Source organism: Phascolarctos cinereus, unplaced genomic scaffold, assembly GCF_003287225.1.
Source record: "Phascolarctos cinereus isolate Bilbo 61053 unplaced genomic scaffold, phaCin_HiC Scaffold_1;HRSCAF=81, whole genome shotgun sequence".
Taxonomy (NCBI): Eukaryota; Metazoa; Chordata; class Mammalia; order Diprotodontia; family Phascolarctidae; genus Phascolarctos; species Phascolarctos cinereus.
Genome location: NW_027555514.1, coordinates 115,369,803 through 115,390,980, shown reverse-complemented (window position 1 = coordinate 115,390,980; position 21,178 = coordinate 115,369,803). Strand labels below are relative to the sequence as shown.

Below are 21,178 nucleotides of genomic sequence, written 5' to 3'. Positions count from 1 at the left end.
CACATAACACTTACTAGCTGTGTGACCCTGGGCAAGTCACTTAACCCCATTGCCTAGCCAAAAAAAAAAAAAACAAACCAAAATTGGGTGAAGCCCCTGGATTGTACTTCATTCTCAAAAAGGACCAATGATGGTGATATCTTAACTTTCAAGTGAATTGGGTTTAAGTGAGGCAGAACTGTGCAAAATCAGCCTCACTCACTCCTCCAGAGTCATCAGAGTTCAGTGGCAAGACAAGTCAAGATGACTGGATGTCAGCCTTTGGAGGCAGGAGTCCTAGACCTCGGCAAGCCTCCCTGCCACCACCCTCACTGAACCTTGCCACTCCATTTTCTCCTAACCCTGACCCTCATGTACCGTCACAGAATGGGCAGCAGTCTGTAGACCCCTGCTGGGGATGGGCACAGGAGCTGACACAGCGGATGTGGGCGCAGGTAATGATGCCCTGGTGACACATGCAGGAGGAGCAGGGAGCATCTGGAGGGGTCCAGCTGCTGCCCTCAGGGTGTTCCCCCTCTGGGGACAGGCATCCTGCAGGAAAATGTGAGGGGATGGGCAGTCTGAGGGCCTGACCCCAATCAGCTCCTTCCATCTTTAGATTGGCACTGCGTTTGAGGGAGGAAGGGGAGATGAGGCAGAGATCTTACTGCTTAGGGAGGCATTTGTGAGGGAATCTGTGTGTTCACTGGGAAAGGGTCCTGAAGGTGAAAAAGCTGCCCAGCCTAAGGGGGGCCCTAGAGGAGGCCTGAGGGGAAAGAAGGGGTCTGAGGATCAAAGACTCATCTCACTGGAAGAACTGAAAGGGACTTAATTGCCCTCCAAGCCCAACCTCCTCCTGAAAAAGGAAATCCAGCTTTGCTCAAAGACCTCTTCAAGTGAGAAGGAGGAAACCAGCCCCCCATTCCCACTTCCAGATCAATCTAATTGTTAGGGAGTTTGGGCAACTGGAAAATCAAGGGGTTTAGGAACAGGAAGCAAGGAGAGACTGAGGTATGGGGAAATGGGGGAAATCCCTTGGGTGGGAATTGGTACCTCTACAGCGGGGGCAGCAGGTTCCAGCCTCTGTCACTTGGAGGACACAGGGTAGTGAAGGGCATTGCACCCTCTCACAGTACACATTCCCAGCCTATGGAAGATGAGAGATCAGTCTCTCCCTTTTTCTCACCATCCCTCATCTCGATGAGGAATAAGAGCATAGGGGTTGTCCAATTCATCAAATAGAACCATGTCAGCTCCTTAGGAGAACTATGATTAGGGTGGGGCAGCCAAGGCTTTCCCAGGCACCAGACATGATGAGGGGGGCACATTTTCTCCTTGTTGTCCAAAGACCACTATTCCCACACTTCAAGGTTCTCTCGGTTCCTGTGCCCCCAGAGGGGTTGGAGAGGATGGTGGGGTCTGGGAGAAGAGGAGATAATAGGATCATGGGCTAACAAAAGGTGGGGAAGGAAAGAGGTGGTCTCTTCTCCCCCCATGACTGCACCCATAGTTAGACTTTCCCTCTTGGGGACTGCCTTTGGAGGCTATCTCCCCCCATCCCATCCTTTCTACACACAACTGAATTTGTCCCAGATACTGGGATGCCATCATAGCTTGGCTCCTCACTCTCCAAACCAAAGTGGGCCTGCCCAAAGGTCACGGTACCTGACAGTAACACCGCTCACAGCTGCCCATTGGACCTTCAAACTTTGCTCCATCCTGGTGTTCGTGGCCTTCAAAGCTGCAGCCTGTGGGGCAGAAATAAGCTAGGTTGAAAGCTGGCCCAGCCTTCAACCATACCCTCTTACCTCTGTTTCCAGCAGGAAAGAGAATGAGTATGCAGTGGGGGATGAAGAGAGAGCTCACTTTGGCAGCTGGGGCAGGAACAGGGTCCTGGGGTGGGGTGAGAGCAGAGAGCTGGTGGACATGGCTTCTTTAGGCATTGCACAGAGCCTTCCTGGGGGAGAAAGAACAGGGCCCAGTTCTTTAACTTCAAGCCCGCCCATTCACCATCTTCTGAAGCTTCCCACCTCGGAGAAACCCTTCTCCTCCATAGTGCAAGCCCCACATCGAGTCTTTATCTGGGAACCTTCTGATCCTCAATCTTCCTCCCCTCAGCCACCAGACCTAGGCTCTAATCAGTAGACAATCACTTATTAAGTGCTTATTATGTACCAGGCACTAGGCTAAGTGCTAGGGAATTCTCATGGGCAGATAGGTAGCACAATGTTAGAATCAAGAACACTCATCTTCCTGAATTTGAATCCAGCCTCAGATACTTACTAGTTGTGTGGCCCTGGACAAGTCACTTAACCCTGTTTGCCTCAGTTTCCTCATCTGTAAAATGAGTTGGACTAGGAAATGGCAAACCACTCTAGTATCTTTGCCAAGAAAACCCCAAAATGGGGTCACAAAGAGTTGGACAGGACTGAAACGACTGCACAACAAAAGGATTCTAAGAAAGGCAGAAACATCCCCTCTCCTTGTGGCCTTACTATCTAATGGGTGAGACAATGTATAGGTCCTGTCTCTTTTTCACTGGGTATCCCCAGGCAGGTACCAACTCTTCCTGTGTCTCAGAGGACGCCCCTCCCCTCTCCTTGCTCTGAGATCTTCAAGCCATAAGATCCTACCCCTATTCAAAAAAGTCTGCTTGGAAAGGGAAGTGAGACACCCAACTTGTCCCAAGTGAAGAGTGGCCCCTTAAGCCTGGTGGCACTTACTTGGCAGGTACAGTAGGAGCAAGCGGAGTCAGTGGGGTCTGGGAAGGTTTCTCCTAGGGCTGCAGTGACCCCGTTATAGAAGCAACCTAGAGGATAAAGAGTGAGAAACCATGATAGAAGAACCAAAGACAGTGAATCAACTGGTATTCTTAGAGTCCTGCAATGTGTTCATCTCAGAAAGGAATTTAAGGCATGGTCGTGGCACACAGAAAATTTACCATCTAGTTGGAGGAGTCAAAAATACACATGAAAAAGCAGACTGGGGCGCTTAAGTCTGGGTATAGATGGAAAGTGAGAGAGATCAGTGTGGGTTGAAGATAATGAGAGAAGACTTAATGGAAGGAGTGACACTTGAGGTGGGCCTTGAAGGATGGGGGGGGGAATCATGTAGGCAGAATGCAGATGAAGGATATTCCGGGGGGGGAACTATAGAAGCTGAAATCATTGTAAACTGAATTACAGAATGGTGGGGAAATAATATTGTGGGATTAAGGCACTCCCCACCCCCATTCTTCAGTCATTCAATTCAATTTGACAAATATTTATGAAGCATCTATTAAGTGATGAGGCCAGCCAGGTGGGTGAAGTAGATAAAATACTAGGCTGGGAATCAGGAAGTTCAAATCCTGAGTACAAATCTGGCTTCAGACACTTACTAGCTGTGGGACCCTGGACAAGTCACTTAACCCTGTTTTTGCCTCAGTTTTCTCATCTGTAAAATGAGCTGGAGAAGGAAATGGCAAACCACTCCAGTATCTTTGCCAAGAAAACCCCAAATAGTGTCATGGAGAGTCGAACACAACTGAAAAATGATTCAACAGCAACAAATTAAGTGATGGGGATGTAGACAAAAACGAAACAGTCCCTTGGCTTAAGGACCTTACATTCTCCTTGGAAGACATAACTCCTACTTAGGAAAGTAAACAGAAAAGGGATACAAAGTTTTGACAAAGGAATTTCCAGAAGTAGCAAGGACTAACTGGGAAGATGAAGAAAAGCCTGGGAAAATGCTGTCCACATCCAGAGAAGGAACTATGCAGTCTGAACGCAGGTTGAAGCATACTATTTGCTCTCACTCTCTTTCTCTCTTTTTGTTTCTTCTTTCTTGTGGTTTTTCCCTTTGGTTCTAATTCTTCTTTACAACATGACTAATGTGGAAGTGTAATATGATTGTATGTGTATAGCCTATATCAGATTACATGCCATCTTGGGGAGGGGGGAGTGGAGGGAGAGGGAGAAAACTGAGAACTCAAAATCTTATACAAGTGAATGTTGAAAACTAAAAACAAATAAATAAATAAATAATTTAAAAAGCCTCGAAGATGCTGGAGATACCCAAGAAAGACTGCCTTCAAGGAGCTCCCATTCTAATGGGAAGAGAATATGCAAACAACTGTCTGTGCAAGAAATGTGCTGGATAAATTAGAGGGGATAAATTGGGAGGGAGGGAGCTAAATATTTCTCGAGCCATGAGAACTGAATGTCCTGTAGACATCACAAACGCAATACGTCCAAAATAGAACTAGCCATCTGGCTCTTCAAAAACCTCTCCTCATCCGAAATTCCCTATAACTGTCAGGGTGCTGCCATCCTCCCGGTGGCCCTGCCCAGCCCCAGTGCCATCCTCCACTTCTCCCTCTCCCTCACCCCCACCCCATCCAATCTGTGTCTTGTACTGTCAATTCCACCTTTGCACCATCTCTCATAGATGCCCCGTCTCTCCTCTGACCCTATTTGCAGCCGTCATCTCCTCCTGCCTGGATTATTGCATTAGCCTACAGGTTGTTCTCCCTGCCTCAGGCTTCTTCCTACTCCAGCCCCATTCCCCACTAAGCTCTCAAATGATCTTAAAATGCAGGGCTGATGGAGTCTACCTCCCCACCCGCAGTCTCACCCTCCATTCGATAAGCTCCTAGGACTCCCTTATCGCCTGGAGGATCAAATACACTATCTTGTTTGGCTCTTAAATCCTTTCACAGCCTAGCTGCATCCTACCTTTCCAGTCTTCTTGGACTTTGAGCCCTTCCACATACTCTGATCTGTGACACTGACTTTGCTGCTGCTCTCCGTACATCACATCATGCTGCATCTCCAAACCTGACACCACTTCATTGTCTGTCCCCCATGCCTAGCATGCTCTTCCTCCCCACCTCTCCCTCCTGGCCTCTCTGGCTTCCTTCAAGACTCAGCTGGAATCCTCTCTTATGCAAGAGGCCTCTTCCCTGGTCCCCTTTAATACTGTACCTTCCTTCTGTGATCATCTGTAATTTATCCAGTAGATATCCAGGAGTTTGCATATTGTCCCCGCAGAAGAATGGAGGCTTCTTGAAAGCAAAGCCTTCTTTGCCTTTCTAGCACTTAGCACAATGCCTGGCACATAATAACCGCTTAATAAATGCTTGTTGACAGGGAAGGTGTTAAATATTTAACTTCTAGAAGAAGCATGGTAAATGTAGGGGTCAGTGAAGAATGTCCTGACAGAAGAAGGTTTTCGCTCTGAAGAGGTTGGGGAGATACAGTTGAGGCCACATCACAGAGCCTCTTGAAAAACCGGTACCATGTTTGCCCTCTGGGCAGCTAAGTGGCTAAATGGATAGAGCGCTGGGCCTGGGGTCAGTAAGAATCATCTTCCTGAGTTCAAATCTAGCCTCAGACACTTATTAGCTGTGTGACCCTGGGCAAGTCACTTAACCCTGTTTACCTCAGTTTTCTCATTTGTAAAATGAACTGGAAAAGGAAATAGCAAATCACTCCATTATCTTTGCTAAGAAAACCCCAAATGGGGTCACAAAGAATCAGACAGACTGAAACAACTGAACAATGTTTACCCTTACAGGTTGGGCAGCAGTGCCCAGGCAAGGTGAGTGGGTGGCTGCAGCTTGGCTGGTCACAAGGTCTACGGCCACAGGAGACAAAACCCCCAATACAGGTACAGCGGTTACATGGTTTTTCTGGCTCTGGGAACTCTTGGCCGCTCAGATATGGCTCCCCCAGGTACTCACAACCTAGGGAGGATCAACAATGAAAGGATGAAGAGGAAGAAGATGTGGAGGAGGGAGCCTTTGGGCCTGCGCTGTGCTCTATGCCCTCCTTCAGAGGATCCGAAGTTAACAGCCTCACTGCCCAGGCTGGCAACTGGATTGAGAATGGGAGGTAGAGAATTGAAGAGCTGCAATGCCAGTCAGCAACCCTAAATGAATGCCACCTTCCCCCAACCCATCCTAAATCCTGAGCAGGGGCCAGGGGCCCACTCCTATGAGCATTTTTAAATACCTTGACTAGACACTGTGCTAAACCCTGGAGAACTGAAAGACAAAATAAAATAGTCTCTGCTCTCTAGGAGCTCACATGCTACAGCAATCATAATTTACTTGAGTAAATTTTACAACATAGAGCTGGAACCAAGGGTTTACCTAGTCTAACAGTACTCATTTTATATAAACATGGAGAAATTGAGAGGCAGAGAGGTCTCCAAAGTCACACAACTAATAACTGCCCTTTTTCTTACTTTCATGAAAACACACACAAACACGCACACACTTGTATGTACCTATGTATCAATATGTTGTCTCCCCCATTAGAATGGACATTTCTAAAGGGCAAAGACTAGGTTTTTGCCTTTCCTTGTGTCCCTAGCTCTCAGCACAGTGCCTGGCACATAGTAAATATTTAATATGCTTGCTAACTGACCAATTGACTAATAAGTCACAAAGCTGGGACTGGCCCAAGTTGTCTGTTTGTCAGCTTGATGTGACTTCCTTTACATATCACATTAAGACCCTTCAGATACTCTATCATGCTTTAAAAAAAGGATGATCCACTTTCCAGCAGTCTCCCCAACTCCGTTCCTTAGCCAACCCCTGCTCTGTACTCACCATCACAGACCGGGCAGCAGGATCCTCGAGCAGGAAAGGGGCATCGGGCAGGTGCACAGGACTTTGGCTGGCAGGTGACACTGCCCTCCCAGCAGAGGCAGACTTGACACGGGGACGCTGGGGAGGTGAACCGTTCCCCATTGGACAGCTCCTTTCCATTGTATAAGCAGCCTGAGGAGATGGGAAGAGAAGGTTAGAAGAGGCCAGTCCCCCAAAAGACTCCTCAGCTTCCTCCTCCCCCCAGACTTTCTTACCTCCCCCTCCCCCCACACAGAGGGATATTACCATCACAGGAGGGGCAGCAGTCCCCCTGCAGGGGGTGGTTGCAGAAGGTTCCAGGACAAGGCAGTCTCTGGCAGGAGGTGGAACCATTGAGGCAGAGGCATAGGCGACAAGGGTCCCCAGGTGGGGAGAAGTGTTGCTGGTGGTGGGCAGGGGGCATCCCAGGAATCAAGCAGTCAGCTGGGGGCACTAAGGGAATGAAACATGGCACAGGGAGAACTGGACCCGGAGACATACACAGAATGGCAGCCTTGGATTTGGAGTCAGGGACCCTGGGTTCAAATCCCAGGCTCTCCTCCTTGCTCCCCGTGTGACCCGTGGTGTTTAGCCTATGTTTGTTCATTCAACTTGACTTTATCCCTCTGGACCTTAATTCCTTCTGAGATATAAAATAAGGGGGTTGACTAGATAATCCATAAAGTCCTTTCCAGCCCTAAACCTAAAGCACAATGGAAAAATAATTATATTTGGAGTCATAGGACTTGAGTTCAAATTCTGACTGCTGCCTATTAACTGTATAACCTGGCAGAAGTCGCTTTATCTCTCTGGGCCTCAGTTTCCTCATATGTACAATAAGGGAGTTAGACTAGATGACCTTTAGGATCCCTTTCTATTCTCTCTCTCTCTCTCTCTCTCTCTCTCTCTCTCTCTCTCTCTCTCTCTCTCTCTCTCTTAATTTGCAATTGTGGTTAAGTGAATTCAATCCTGCCTCAGATACTAGTTGTGTGACCCTAGGCAAGTCATTTAACCCTCTTGGCCTCAGTTTCCTCATCCATAAAATGAACTGGAGAAGGAAAATGGCAAACCATCCCAGTATCTTTGCCAACAAACCTTAATTGAGGTCATGAAGAGTCGGATAGTGGAGGCTGGAACTGAGTAACCAATAGAGTTGACCTCCTAATGGCTTAGGACAGCTCCCAACCTCTACCCCTACCTGCCCATCTGTCACTTGCTCAGCCTTCCAGTTGAGGGGCGGAAAAGAAGATGATGCAACATGACCAAAAAAGGGCAGAAGGAATAGGGGACAGGAAGAATAGTGGAGGTGGTTGGCTCTGTACCTGGACATCGTGGACAACATTCTCCAGGAGGTAGGAAAGGCTCTGGGCAAGGCAGGGGAGGGCAGCGTTGGGTCAGGCACTGCACATGCCCATTCTGTGAACAGAGAGATAAGACAAATGGACAGATAGACATCCTCTGGCCCTCCCTTCTTCTAGGAGCCTTCCTAGCTTCAAGCTAGGCTAGTCCAAAGGGCAGGGGATAGAGAGGGGGCTACCTGAGCTCTTCCTCCAAAGGTTCTCCCAACTGCCTTCCTCCCCACTTTCTTTGTGCTATAGAGGACCCCCCTCATTCCCTACATCCCCAGGGCCCAGACTCACAATACAATGGCAGATCCTGCACCGATCTGTAGGATGGGGGAAGTCGGCTCCATTGAGATACTCTTTACCCGCAAAGTCACAGCCTGAGGGGAGCATCAAAGGGCTAGATGTACATTTCCCATACCTCCCTAATGCACCATGGCTCTCTCCACCAGCACCTGATTATCTTTAGATAGCCCTCTGAAACCTCTCTATGCTCCCAACCTCTCCATGTCCCTGATGAGCCTCTGAAGAGCCCTGTCCGATCCTGAGAGATCCCACAGACCCCTAGGATTCTAACCCCACTGCCCCTCCCAACCCACCCCCCTCATACCTCACCATTGCATTTGCTCTTGCAGCAGGAGCCAGGCAGTGGGTGGGCACAGGGGGCGCCTGGGCAAGCACGGGGCTGGCAGCGGACCCAGCCTCCCTGGCACTGGCATTCTTGGCAGGGATCCCGGGGATGAGGGAAACTCTCACCCTCCACAAATACGTGATTCTCCAGTAAACAGTCTATCCCACGGGTCCAGGTGAAGGGTGGGGAGGGAAAAAAGAGACATAATAGAGATGTTGAGACAGTCAAGGAGAGAACGTGACTGACTCCCTTTCAACCCCAGTCAGTCAATCAACATGCCTTTATTTAGTACTTGTGTTTCAGGCACTGTGCTAAGTGCTGGCCCTACAAAGAAAGGCACAGAACAGTCCCTGCCCTCAAGGAGCTCACATTCCAATGAGGGAAACAACATGCCAACAACTAGAAACATAGCAGGTACATACAGAGTGGACAGGTAATCACAGAGGGAGATGGGCCTAGCAGCAGGAGCTTTGAGACATCATAGGAGGTATCATAGGAGGAAGAGCCCCCACGTTCTGGAGGTCCATATCTCCATTTACCAACTCAATCCGGCCCAATCCAATCCAACAAAGGCTTGTTAGAGGAGGGCATTGTACCAGTTTGGACCAGGGATAATATGGGCGTGATAACTATGGAAGGGAGCTAGGTTCTTGTTCCTAGGGATGTGAATTTCTGTGTGTGCATCAGAGCCAAGAGTACGGTTTTGTTTTTGTTTTTGTTTTTCCCCTGGGGCAGGGACAGTTTAGTGTGGCAGAAGAGAAGTCATGCTGGGGCAGGAGGACAACCCTGACCCTTCTTGGGAACAAAGCAAAAGGTCAACCCTGAGAGAGAGGCACAGCAGTGATGGCACCCTGAGAGGGGGTGCACCCCAGTGTAGCATAGACTGAGGGAGAAGAAGTGCCTTAGGGGCAAATTCTTTATGCAGGAGGCTGAGTGGGAGGATGAGTGAAGAGGCGCTGCATCAGTGGATGGCTAGATGCTGAGGGTAGGAGAGGATAACCTACATCCCTGCTCTCCCTGCCCCCCTCTCCTGTCTTTGGAGACCTGGGGAATTCATAGGACTGAAAAGGTTTTGTAAAGCCCCTGAGCTAACCAAGAGGAGAGAACATGTAAGCTGGAAAAGGTTTGCAAAGCAATATGTGCATGAGCAGGATGCTTCTGTGAATAGGGGAAGGGAGCAGTGCAGCTGGGCCAACCTGGCCTTCAGGGCAGATGGGTGGCTGGGGAAGGCTGGTCCTGGCAGTAGTCACTGAGTACATACCTAGACAGCTAGGGCAACACTGGCCTGGTCCTTTCTGGGGCCTGCCACAGTTTGTGGGTGGGCATTCAACCAGAGAGCACAGGACTGTCCCATCCTGGGAGTAAGGAGAATAGAGTAAGTATTGGGAGAGAGAAAGGTCCCACTCTTACAAACATATATTTAATGGTGCTGTTTTTTGAATAGCAAAGAATTCTTGTCACAGAGGAGATGGAATAAAGATGCAGAAAAAATATACATTGCTAGACATGGCTGATGGTTTTTAAAAGATTACATCTTTGTTACCAGGAAGGTTTCTATGGGGGAGGGGAGACTGGGGGAAAGAGAAGGGAACAAGCATTTATTAAGCAGCTACTGGGTGCCAAGCACTGCGCTAAATGCTTTAAATATTATCTCATTTGAAGCTCACAACAACAGGGGGAGGTGTTATTATTTTCTCTATTTTACAGATAAGGAAACATCAGTTAAATGACTTGCCCAAGGTCACACAGCTAGTAAGTGTCTGAAGTCTGATTTGAAGATGGAGAAATCATAGGAAGTGACAGAATTTTTTTTTTTAAGAGCAAGAACGAGACTTTTTTTTTTAAAGGCAGCAGGAGGAAAATCCCCTGTCGTGGTGGTTATGTTTCGGTCTCACACACAAATGTGGGGGCTACATTGCAGGAGCAGCGTTATGGGAAGTACCTCACAGTGGCAGATGTGACACGGGCGGCTGGGGTCGGTGAAGTTCTGCCCGTTGGCATAGATGTGTCCCTGGTAGGTACAGCTCTCACACCCAGGGCAGCAGGCACCTGGAAAGGGCTGGGTGAGTGAGGCCAAAGCCAAGGAAGAGGAAGGAGGGGCATCTCTTGGAGAAGTTGGGTCATCCAGGATGGGGCTTGGGCAGTAGATCAGGTGCCCCAGCTTGAGCAGAGGCTATTATTACACCCAAGGGGAGGGATCCGGGTAGCAGGGCACTCACCAGGGGACTGAGCGGGGTGCTGGCAGGGAGGCGGGGTGCAGGGCACAGCCCCGCACACAGGAACCCCCTGTTGGCAGGAGCAGGTAGTGCAGGGCTGCCCATCAGGCTTCCACTGGACCCCCTCAGCAAACTCCTGTCCACTGAGCACACACACTGCGTAGATACACAGAGAAGGGACTGTGTCCATCACCGATGCAATGAGGGGATGTTGTGCATGCACACACACACACACACACACACACACACACACACACACACAACCTACCATGATGAAAGAACTTTCTTACTTTGGGTACATATTGTCTATCTATCTGCCTCGTGTGTGAGGGATTTGTGATATTATCAGCTATGAAATCACACAGCTAGAAGACAGTTTGAAGAGAATCTAGTCCAATCTTCTCTTGCAAAGTCATACTGGTCTCTTTATGAGTCAAGTTCCCTTTCTATTGCAATACCCTCTATTGCAATAGCCTCCAATTATAATCTGGAATTCTGGAACACCACCGTCCTGGAGTTGCCTGAGAAAGGGGCATCGATGAGAAGGAGGTAAAGTTAACAGCTTGGGCCATGAAAATGTGTGACCAGTTCGCTGGGTTCAGTGGGAGTTCATCACCTCAGGGGAGGCATGGGAGGAGAGGAGAGGAGAAAAGAGGAGAGGAGAGGAGAAAAGAGGAGAGGAGAGGAAAGGCCTCCTCCAACCCTTACCTACCCCTAGACCAGGAAAAAGGTAGCGAGAGACTCCAAAGAGGGTGCTGATTTTAAAATGAGAAAGCCACTTGGAGCTCTGGCAGGGAGCAGTCATGCTTGGGGCAGGCTCAGAGCACACACTATTGGCCAAGAAGAGGGAGGCAGTGTGGACCAGTAGGGATAGCCCTGGATTTGGAGTCAGAAGAACTGGGTTTGAATCCACTTACTATCTTAGGCAGGTTATCTACCCTATTTGAGTCTCAGTTTCCTCATCTGTAAAATGAGAGCATTGGAACAGATGATCTCTAATGTTCTTTCCAGCTCTGATTCCAATGATCCCACTAGGTTAAGATGCTAATTAGAACTAGAGGTGAAGAGCTAAGTTTTTCCTAAAGGTAGAACCAGTGCCAATAATAATAATTGCTAATATTTACTGTAACCTGGAGGGGTAGCTGTGTGGTACAGTGGATAGAGTGCTGGGCCTAGAATCAGGAAGACTCATTTCCCCAAGTTGAAATCTGACTTACTAGCTGTGTGACCCTGGGCAAGTCACTAAATCCTATGTGCCTCAGTTTCCTTATCTGCTGATGATCCAGAGAAGGAAATGGCAAACCACTCCAGTATCTTTGCCAAGAAAACTCCAAATGGGGTAATGAAGAGTAAATGACTGAATAGTAGCATTATAACCTGGGCTTCTGGGCATACTCAGTTCTAACATGGAGGTGCCACTGAGAAGGCCTTTTGAACAAGTTTGCTTTGCCTAACATAGAACCCTCTGGATCCCCTCCAGGGGTGGGAAAACTGTGGCCTTCTAGGTCCTTGGGTGCAGCCTTTTGACTGAGTCCAAGTTTTACAGAACAAATCCTTTTATTAAGGGGATTCAGTCAAAGGGCCACACTTGAGGACTTAGAGGGCCACATGTGGCCTCGAGGCCACAGTTTCCCCATGCCTGTGGCCTACCCCCTACCACATAGGTGAGGGTAGCCTTTGATTGGCTGTCTTCATCCTTAAAACTGGCAAGACTGAGCCATTGGCTCTCTTTTCCACCATCTTTGGGCTGAGGCCTTGTGGCAACTCCCATTTGGGGAACCCAGCATGGATGCCATGAACTGAACCAGTAAGGAAAATCCTTCCCTTGCTCCCTCTGTTTGCTCCCAATTTTGAGAAATGGGTGAGTTAAAAAGAACTTCAAGGTTTGCAAAGCAATTTACATATATCACCTCATTTGATCTTCTCAACCCTGCTCCCATTATCCTCATTTTGCAGATAAGGAAACATTAAGTGATTTGCCCAGCCTCACACAGCTAGTTAAAGGGTATGACTGGATTTGAACTTAGGGTCATCCTGACTTCAGCACCAGAACTTCATCTACTACAGCACAGAGCCTGCCTCATTGGCAAATGTGTTTCAAGCAACCCGACCCAAACCAAACAAAGTGAGATCTGGTGTGAGAGGCCCTTCACAGGCCCTCCACAAGAAGGAGCTTGGTGTACTGGCGAGGGCATAGAACTTAGCGTCAGGAAGACCTGGGTTAAATCCTGCCTCAAACTCTGTATGATGCTGATCGAGTGGCATAGCCACTCTGTTGGGGGCCTCTCTAATCATCCTGATCTGTATCTGGCCACTGGACCCAGAGGAGAAAGTGAGGCTGGTGACCTTGCACAGCCCTCCCTCAATTAAACCCAATTCACTTGCAAGTCACAGCACCACCTTCCTGACGTCATAGTCCCCTTCAAGAACAACGGACAAACAACAACAACAAGAACGACAAGCCACTCTGTGCCTCAGTTTCCTCATCTGTAAAATGTAGGAATTAGGCTCAGTGGCCTCTGAGGTCCTTTCCAGCTTAGATCTATGATTCTATGATCTATAGGTACCTGAAAAGGTATAGATAGATATAGAAATTTTATATATAAATAATTATGTGTATATGTATATATATATATATATATGTATATATATATATACACGTACAAAAATAAAAGATACCTGAAAAGCCAAAGCAGGAAGTCATGAAAAACCCAGGGAGGAACCCTGAGGGCCACAGAGGGCAGGGCCATCCTCTGCCAGGGCTGAGCTGATAAAGAGTCATGGGAGTGAGAGTGCCCTCCGGCCATGCCACTCAAGTTAATCTGTGGCTAAGCAGATTAGCTTAGAAAAAGATTTCTGCCCTCTACAAATGAGCTCATCAATTCTATTATTCTTTCGTACTTTGTTTAATTTTAGTATTTCCTTAGTCCTGTGTCTAGTACAGTATCTGACACATAGTAGGGAGGGAAACACATTTACTAAAGCACCTCCCACGTGCCAGGCACTGTGCTAGATGCTTTATAAATATTATTTTATCCTCACAACAACCCTGAGAGGTAGGTGCTACTTATTATCCTCATTCTACGATTGAGGAAGCTGAGGCAGACTGAGATTAAGTGACTTGTCCAGGGTCACACAACTAATATGTGTCTGAGGCTAGATTTGAACTCGGGTCTTTTTAACTCCAGGACCAGCACTTTCTATCCACTGCCAAGCAGTTCAGCTAGATGCTCCACGTGGAAGGAGAATCTCCTGGTCTCCATCCTCAAAGAGGGCCCGGGCCTGGCTGAAGAAGGATGGAGGCTAGCAGGCAGAGACTCTCACCTTGGCAGCTTGGGCAGCAGTGTCCAGGCCTTGAGACTGGGTTGGTACAGGGGCTAGGTGGGCATTGCATGGGCACACAGCGAACCAGACTCCTCTATAACACAGAAAGAGGTGAGATACACATGCAGAGGGTGATGGAATCCTAGAAAAAGAGATTTAGAGGGGGAAGAGATGTAGGAAGCCTTCAACTCTACCCCCTTCATTTTACAGATGGAGAAACTGAGGCCCAGAGAGGTTAAGCGACTCGGCAAGGCAGGCAGAGATGTTCAGGGAAGAAGTAGGCATGGGGCAGAAGCGGATCAGAGCAGGGAGGAGCTTGGTGGTACAGAGTCGACCTTCTACCTCCCGACACACAAGGATAAGGGAAGGCACAAGGCAGCATGTGGAGGGGAAGAGTGGGCCAAGAACGTGGACCCTAGGGCGTGGTGATAAAATCTCAAAAATGAACACAAAAGTACACAAGCTTCCCACCCTCTTGTTCAGGAGCAGAGCTGAAGGCAGGGGGTGGGGTGGGGACTGAGGGGGAGGAGCCCTCACTCACCAGACAGGTGCATCTAAGGCAAGGGTTGGAGCTGGACGGGAAGACTGCCCCCTCCTCATGATGCTGACCCTCATACTCACAGCCTGGGAGAAAGGGAGGGACTGCTGAGAATCCCTCTGATTCTCTCTCAAGAGGGAACTTTGAGCAAGTAAAAGGAGGAAAGGAGAGCGGGAAGGGAGGGGAGGGTGAAACATGGAGAGGGGAAGATATTGGTGGAAGGGAGGTCCTGGGCAGGAGGAATGTGTATGGGGGAGGAGGGCAGGGGAGTACCCTGAATGGTGCACAGGACTTGGGGCCTGGATGGGGAGTGGGGAAGGCAGGTTGGTTGGTTATTTTGTCTTGGTCAGGTATTAGAAGCATTGCAGGAAGCCTGAGTCTCCTGGCATGATGAAGATGGAAGGGTCTGGGCTACCTAGGGGCAGTGGGTTCCCAGTCCTAGGGAGTAAGGACACATCTCTTCTGAAGCAGGGCTGCTACCATGTGGGAGAGGGAGGGGCAAGGAGGTCACCTGGCCGACAAATTGGACAACATTGCCCCAGTGGGGTGTAACTCTCCAGGCAGCTGAGCTTTGGACATGAGGCCTCCATGCACTGAACAGTTCCATCCTGTGGGGGAAAAGAGGAAGTCCTATTCTCTGGCCTTCTCAGCAGCCCTCTTTCTGCCCTTCCCCATAAACACAATTCTAGATACTCCAGTAGGTGCAACTAGCCCAAGGGTCCCCCCCCTGCAGATATCTCCTCATTACCTATCTACTGTGGCAGCCTCAGGCACCACACCTCACCCAGTGCAGGGCCAGATCTTTTACCTGACATCTGCAGCTGATGCAGGGCTCAGGATGCCATGTTTCTCCAGCTTTTCGGTCCCCAGGGCAGATTATGTAGCCTTCAGGCTCTTAGACCAAAGATACAAAGGGAATGAGAAGGGGGGTGAGGGGAGCATGGGGGAGGAGAGGGGGGCTCTATTTCCATGCACATGAATATGTGTGTTTGTCTCCCCACAAGTAGTGCTCCTAATAAATGCTATCCATCCATTCATTTGTTCATTCTTTCATTCTCTTCCTTGGCCTTTGGCTTCAGTATCTCCATTCAAATATGACTTCCCCATCTTTATCTCCAGCCTCCTCAGTTCCAGGGTTCCTTCCCAACTGCCTGCTGGACATCTTCACTTGAATAACCTGCCAGCACCTGCAATTCAACCTGTCTAAAAACAGCCCCTGGTCATTAACGTCACACTTTTGGTATCAGATTCTGCCCTCGGGCCATGGTAAGATGGTAAGATATACTTTTAAAAAAATAAACTGCATGTAACAGAATGTCCCACTTTCCTACACAATCGTCTTTCTTGTTCTTTCTATGTTGAAATGTTTGTGATCATTAAAGCTGAAAGATAATCGTTTTTGAAAGGATGGTGGAACAAGGCGCCTCGGTTAAATGCCCCACGTACCCTGGGCATCCTGAGTGAGATGCCAGAGCCAGGGCCCCAGGAGGACTTGGAGAAGAGGCGCCAGGCAAGTGACTGACCTAGCTCACAGCTCGGGCAGCATCTCCTAGGGTTTAGGCAGGGCCTCCATGAACATAGCGGCTGGCTACATGTCACCTTTCCTTCCTGTGGAGGAGAGGGGGAATAAACATTGGGCAACTGTGCCTCCAGAGAATGAGGAACCCAAAAGCAATAACACCTCCCCCCTAGGTGGGAGTGGGGGCCAGAGAAAGAGGGAGCAGCTCGGCTCTGGTCATGGTGGCATCTCTATCTCCCATGAGCAGAGAGAAGCCTTTGGCTCATCTGTACTAGTCTCAACCTCTAGCATTTTGTGTATTCAGACACTCACTAACTGTCTCCCTGGAGATGCAGATCGAGGACTGTCCCTGAGAGGGCAGGAATGAGGAAGAACAGGTGTGAGAAAGATGAGGAAGAGAGACGGGTGTGTAGGTGTGAAGGCCAGGTAACAAACCTCCAGGACTTACCAGACAGTGACAGGTGGTGCATGCATCTGGAGAGAAGGTCTCTCCACTGCTATAGGTCTGGCCTCCATGGCTGCATCCTGATCCCAAACACAGAGCAGTCATTGGTGACCCCCAATTCCTAAGAGCCCAGCCCCTGAGGTCTGCAGGTCAGAAGGTGGTGTCAGAGTTGCCCCCACTTCCTACCACTCCTCAGAGTAGTTGTAGAACTCACCAAGACAGTGGGCCACATCCCTGACGGGGAAGCACTGCACCACCCCCTCCAGGCAGACACAAGATGTACAGGCCTCTGGCTCCCAGCGGGCTCCCTCTGGCCACTCCTGCCCCTGCCAGGTGCAAGGGGGCCTGCGGCATTCACAGGACTCGAGATGCTTCACCCTGGTCTGCAGGTCCAGGTTCTGGGAGAGAGGCAATAATGTGCATACTCACCTGGACTATGTCTACTCCCCCTTCTCACCCCCTCACCCTCATGGAGCCCCTGTTATACTGGAATGGGGAGAAGGAGCACACACCATTTCTAGGACAGAACTAAATAGGAAATCGTGAGATCATAGGACGTAGAGCAGGCTGTCCTGATGGGCTGTCTGATGCCATAACCAAACACAATTCCAGGAGCCTGATGATGAAGCAGGGTACCTTTCTTCCCCTGATAGAGAGGTGATGGACTCAGGATGGAGAATGAGGCACTCTTTTGTACAAGGCCAAATTTGTTTTACTTAATTATGAATATTAGTAACAAATATTTTGTTTTTTCTTTTCTTTTCAATGGGGTGAGGTAGTAAGGAGATAAATACTTGATCATTCTAAAAACTTTAAAAACAAAACTTCCCAAGCCTCAGAACCAGATTCTACTCACAGGACTATGTTCTTGCTGTTGCCAACATTAACCTAGGCATAGCTCTTTAGACTCTGAAACTCAGCTGGGCAGGACCTCAACAGATCATGAGATCTTGTCCTCTACTGTTAACCAGATGAATTATTGTAGACAGAAAAAGATAGGTTTGGAGCAAGCATAGATTTAGAGCTAGAAGGGACTTGAGAGGCCATCAAATAGAATTCCCTCATTTTACAGCTGAGGAAACCAAAGTTAAGTGACTTGCTCAAGGTCACACAGCTAGTAAGTGTCTGAGGTGAGATTTGAAAAGAGGCAGCTAGGTAAGTCGGTGGTTAGTACATTGGGTCTGGAGTCAGGAAGATATGAGCTCAAATCCAGCCTCAGACTAAAAATTTACTAACTGTGTGGCCCTGGGCAAGTCACTTAACTTCTCTTTAGCTTAATCCACTGGAGAAGGAAATGGCAAACAATTCCAGCATCTTTGTCAAGAAAACCCTGTATGGGCCTGGTATGGTCCATGGGGTCACAGAGTCGGGCACAACTGAACAATTATCTGTGACGTCTTGGGCTATTGAGTAATAAAGTAGCCCTTATTACAAAAGAATTCACTATAAGAGTCCCTTAAATCTCTGCTCTTTCTTCAACTAAGAACTTCCGTTTTCTCTAAGCTAAACATCCTCATTTCTATTTGTTTTTCATTCAAAAACCTAATTTCCATCCTGAGATCATTGAGTCATGGAAAGAAGACTGGATGTGGTCAGAGGACCTGGATTGGAATTCTATTTTGCTGCTTACTCCCTATGTGACCTGGGCAAGAACTTCTTTAGCCTCTCTGGGACTCAGTTTCCTTATCTGTAAAATGAGGAGAGTGATATGAGATGATCTCCAAGGTCCCTTCCATCTCTAAAGCTATGCTCATTGTCCTTCTGGGAGCCCTCTCCCATATTTACCCCTGCCCACCTCCCCTCATCTGGCCCTTCAGCCCTGTGCCTTCACTGCCCCACATCTCCAGGCCGCCATTCCTACCCGTTCCCTGAGTTCTGCCACCATGGCTCCCAGCTCCTGTAGCTTCTGGTTCACCTTTTGTAGCTGTTCTTCCAAAGGCCCACAGAGAGCAGGTGGTTCAATAGCAGCCTGCTGCTGGTAGTGACCAATGTCATCGAGGCTGGCTGACTGGCCTGGGCCCAGGGCTACAGTGTCTACAGGAGCAGGATGGGCAGGGAAAACAGAGTTGAAGAGACCTGGGTAGAGCCTGGTGGGCCACTCAACTCCTGGGTCAGGGGAGGAGAGGACAGTTATTTGCCTTCCTCCCAGTCCCCACATCACCAGCAGTCTAGAAAGGACTGCTCTCAGAGAGGACTGCACTGGGTCTGGAGTCAATAGATGTAGATTTGAACCCTCATTCTTCTGTCAACTAAATGAAACACTTTGGCCAAATTGTCACCTTTCCCCAGCTCCTGGCTTGTCAAAAGTAGAGATGGGAAGAGGAATCATAATAGGAATCGGGAGGCCAGCTTCTGGGGTGTGTAGGCAAAGGACACATCCAGACGCAGGGGCAGCTACAACTTGGAGACCTCTGACTGAGGCCCCAAGGCCATGGGTAGGTGTCCCAGCCTTGGGGGTCTGGTAGGCAAGGGACAAGAGAACCTAGCCAATGACTTCTATCTTTCCAAGGCTACTAGAAGTAAGAAAGCATATAGTCGTCTGGTCCCATTATCTAACTCCTGCTTGTTCAAGACTGACAGCTGTCCAAGTAGTGACCTCTTGTGCCAACAGGCCAAGCTGCATAGCCTCAGCCTAGTACCCTGATGCCTCTACAGCTGGAGGCCTAAGGAGCCCTAAGGTGGAGAGGTCTTAGAAAGTCTATGCCCAGGGCTATGGCTGGAGGATAGGAGGAGGTACCCAGAATTACAGCTTCCAGGCAGGAATCCCTGGTTCAGTTCCAGTATCTGACTCCCCTGGAGTTCCTCACCTGGGGAGTGATGTTCAAAGCCACCCACTGATCCAGAACTAGAAAGCTGGCAGAATGGGGAGAGAATCATCTCTAAGGGAGGCTCTAAGTCTCTCATCTGCATCCTACTTCTCCCTCCCCCTCATTTTCAGGCTCCTTTCTTAGGGGTCCAGTTGATGAAGAGGGCAATAAGTCACTTAACCAACAAGCATTTATTAAGCATCTACTATGTGCACTGAGGACACAAAGAGGGGAAAAATAAAACCATTCTTTCCCTCAAGGAGCTTACATCCTATTGGGTCAACGTGTTGAATATCATATGAGTACATGCAAAATAAACACAAGGAAAATTGGTGGGAGGCCCTCATAGCTGGGGATCAGGAAAGACTTCATGTCAAAGTTGGTAAAGGAGCTAGAAGATTCTAAGAGGTATAGGTGAAGAAGGAGTTCACTCCAGACACAGGAGAAAGTGTGGACAAAGGCACCCAGGCCAAGATGGAATGTGGGGTGACAGACAGCAAGAGGAACAGTTTGATGGGAAAACGTAGAGAGTCTTGGCACTGAGACCTTCCAGTCACCTTCAGTTCCAGTGCTCACTCTTACCTCTTCTTCCTGAACCTTTATTGACCTCAGTGACCAGACTCTACTCCCAACTAAGTGTCCCCAGCCCCTGGAGTCTCCTTGTAGACCCTGGCTCTGATTCATAGAGATACAGAATGGTTGGGAGGGAGGGGAAGGGAGGGCCTGGGAGGTCACACTGATACAAACTTGAGGGAAACTTGAGTGTCCCAGGCTTGGGGAGACCCTACAAAGAACAAGCCTAGTCAAAAGTACCTTGGTCTCTCCTTCCCTCTTCAATTCTTCGCCTCTCCCTACCCTTGTCTCCACCAAATCTCAGTCTGTCTCTCCTCTGTGTCTCTGTGCCTCTGTCTCTCCTCTCCTCCTCCCTCTCTCACAGCCTCTGCCTCCCACCCCCCCACCCCAGGGGAGGAGCAGGCACCTGGAACACAAAGCATTAGATGGCTCCAATTGCTGTCTCTTCCTCTCCCCCCTCCCCCCCTTTCCCCAGACTTAGAATAATTAACTTCAGATCCACAGATTCCAAGGCAGCTTCCTCACCCCGGCTGCTCTCTGACTTCCTTTCAGGGCTTGACTAGATGCCCCCGTTCTCTTACCCACTCTCTCTCAGACTCAGCTTTCCCGAAAGTCCTTCTGTCCCTTCCCTGCTCTGAACCCCACTCCCCCACCCAAAAAAGGCCGGTAAACAAATGCTAGGAGCAATAGACCCAGGGCAGAGCCGAGGAGAAGGCAGAAGGCAGGGAAGTGAGTCCCAGCCTCTTCCCCCTCTGGAGCAGAAGGGGCCCAGGCAGCCTCCCACCTCCAGCCTGGAAGCCCGGCTGGGTCTTACCGTTCTCCTCTGCCTTGATCAGTGTTAGCTCCTGCTTGGGTAGTGCCAGAGCCAGCAGGAACAGAACAGCTGGGAACAGACCCCAGGGGCCTCCCGGACGGGCCATGCTCCTCTCCCTGGCGCTTCTCTGAGTTAGAAAACCAAAGTCAGCTCTCTAGGACTCAAGGAGAGAGACAGGGGGTGGGTGCTGGAGGTGGGTGGGGGGTGGGGAGGCTGGGGCCGGACAGGGGGGGCGGGTGGGGAAGGAAACTTTAAGGCTGCCTCTCTTGCCTTTGTTCCAACAGTCTAGTGTCCCTCCTCCCCTTGTCCTGCCGAGAGAGCTTAGGATGGTAGAAAAGTACAAGGAGGCCCTAAGAGACAAAGAAGAGGGTTC

The 21,178-nt window shown here is 49.3% G+C and overlaps 1 protein-coding gene across 1 annotated transcript in view; it reads right to left on the bottom strand.

Moving 5' to 3' along the window:
* KCP (kielin cysteine rich BMP regulator) overlaps positions 1-20,921 on the bottom strand; it is a 31,671-nt gene extending 10,750 nt beyond the window's left edge. The window contains exons 1-23 of the mRNA XM_021002252.2: positions 20,806-20,921; positions 18,473-18,645; positions 16,826-17,009; positions 16,615-16,691; positions 16,171-16,255; positions 15,456-15,541; positions 15,159-15,255; positions 14,651-14,733; positions 14,110-14,203; positions 10,789-10,941; positions 10,512-10,618; positions 9,831-9,924; positions 8,554-8,727; positions 8,236-8,318; positions 7,918-8,011; positions 6,863-7,048; positions 6,578-6,748; positions 5,531-5,707; positions 2,703-2,788; positions 1,846-1,936; positions 1,645-1,727; positions 1,033-1,126; positions 358-531 (exon numbers count right to left, since the gene is read on the bottom strand). Coding sequence (XP_020857911.2) covers positions 358-531; positions 1,033-1,126; positions 1,645-1,727; positions 1,846-1,936; positions 2,703-2,788; positions 5,531-5,707; positions 6,578-6,748; positions 6,863-7,048; positions 7,918-8,011; positions 8,236-8,318; positions 8,554-8,727; positions 9,831-9,924; positions 10,512-10,618; positions 10,789-10,941; positions 14,110-14,203; positions 14,651-14,733; positions 15,159-15,255; positions 15,456-15,541; positions 16,171-16,255; positions 16,615-16,691; positions 16,826-17,009; positions 18,473-18,645; positions 20,806-20,911 — 2,752 coding nt within the window. The 5' untranslated portion in view covers positions 20,912-20,921. The remainder of the gene's footprint in view (positions 1-357; positions 532-1,032; positions 1,127-1,644; positions 1,728-1,845; positions 1,937-2,702; positions 2,789-5,530; positions 5,708-6,577; positions 6,749-6,862; positions 7,049-7,917; positions 8,012-8,235; positions 8,319-8,553; positions 8,728-9,830; positions 9,925-10,511; positions 10,619-10,788; positions 10,942-14,109; positions 14,204-14,650; positions 14,734-15,158; positions 15,256-15,455; positions 15,542-16,170; positions 16,256-16,614; positions 16,692-16,825; positions 17,010-18,472; positions 18,646-20,805) is intronic.
* Between the last annotated feature and the right edge of the window lie 257 nt (positions 20,922-21,178).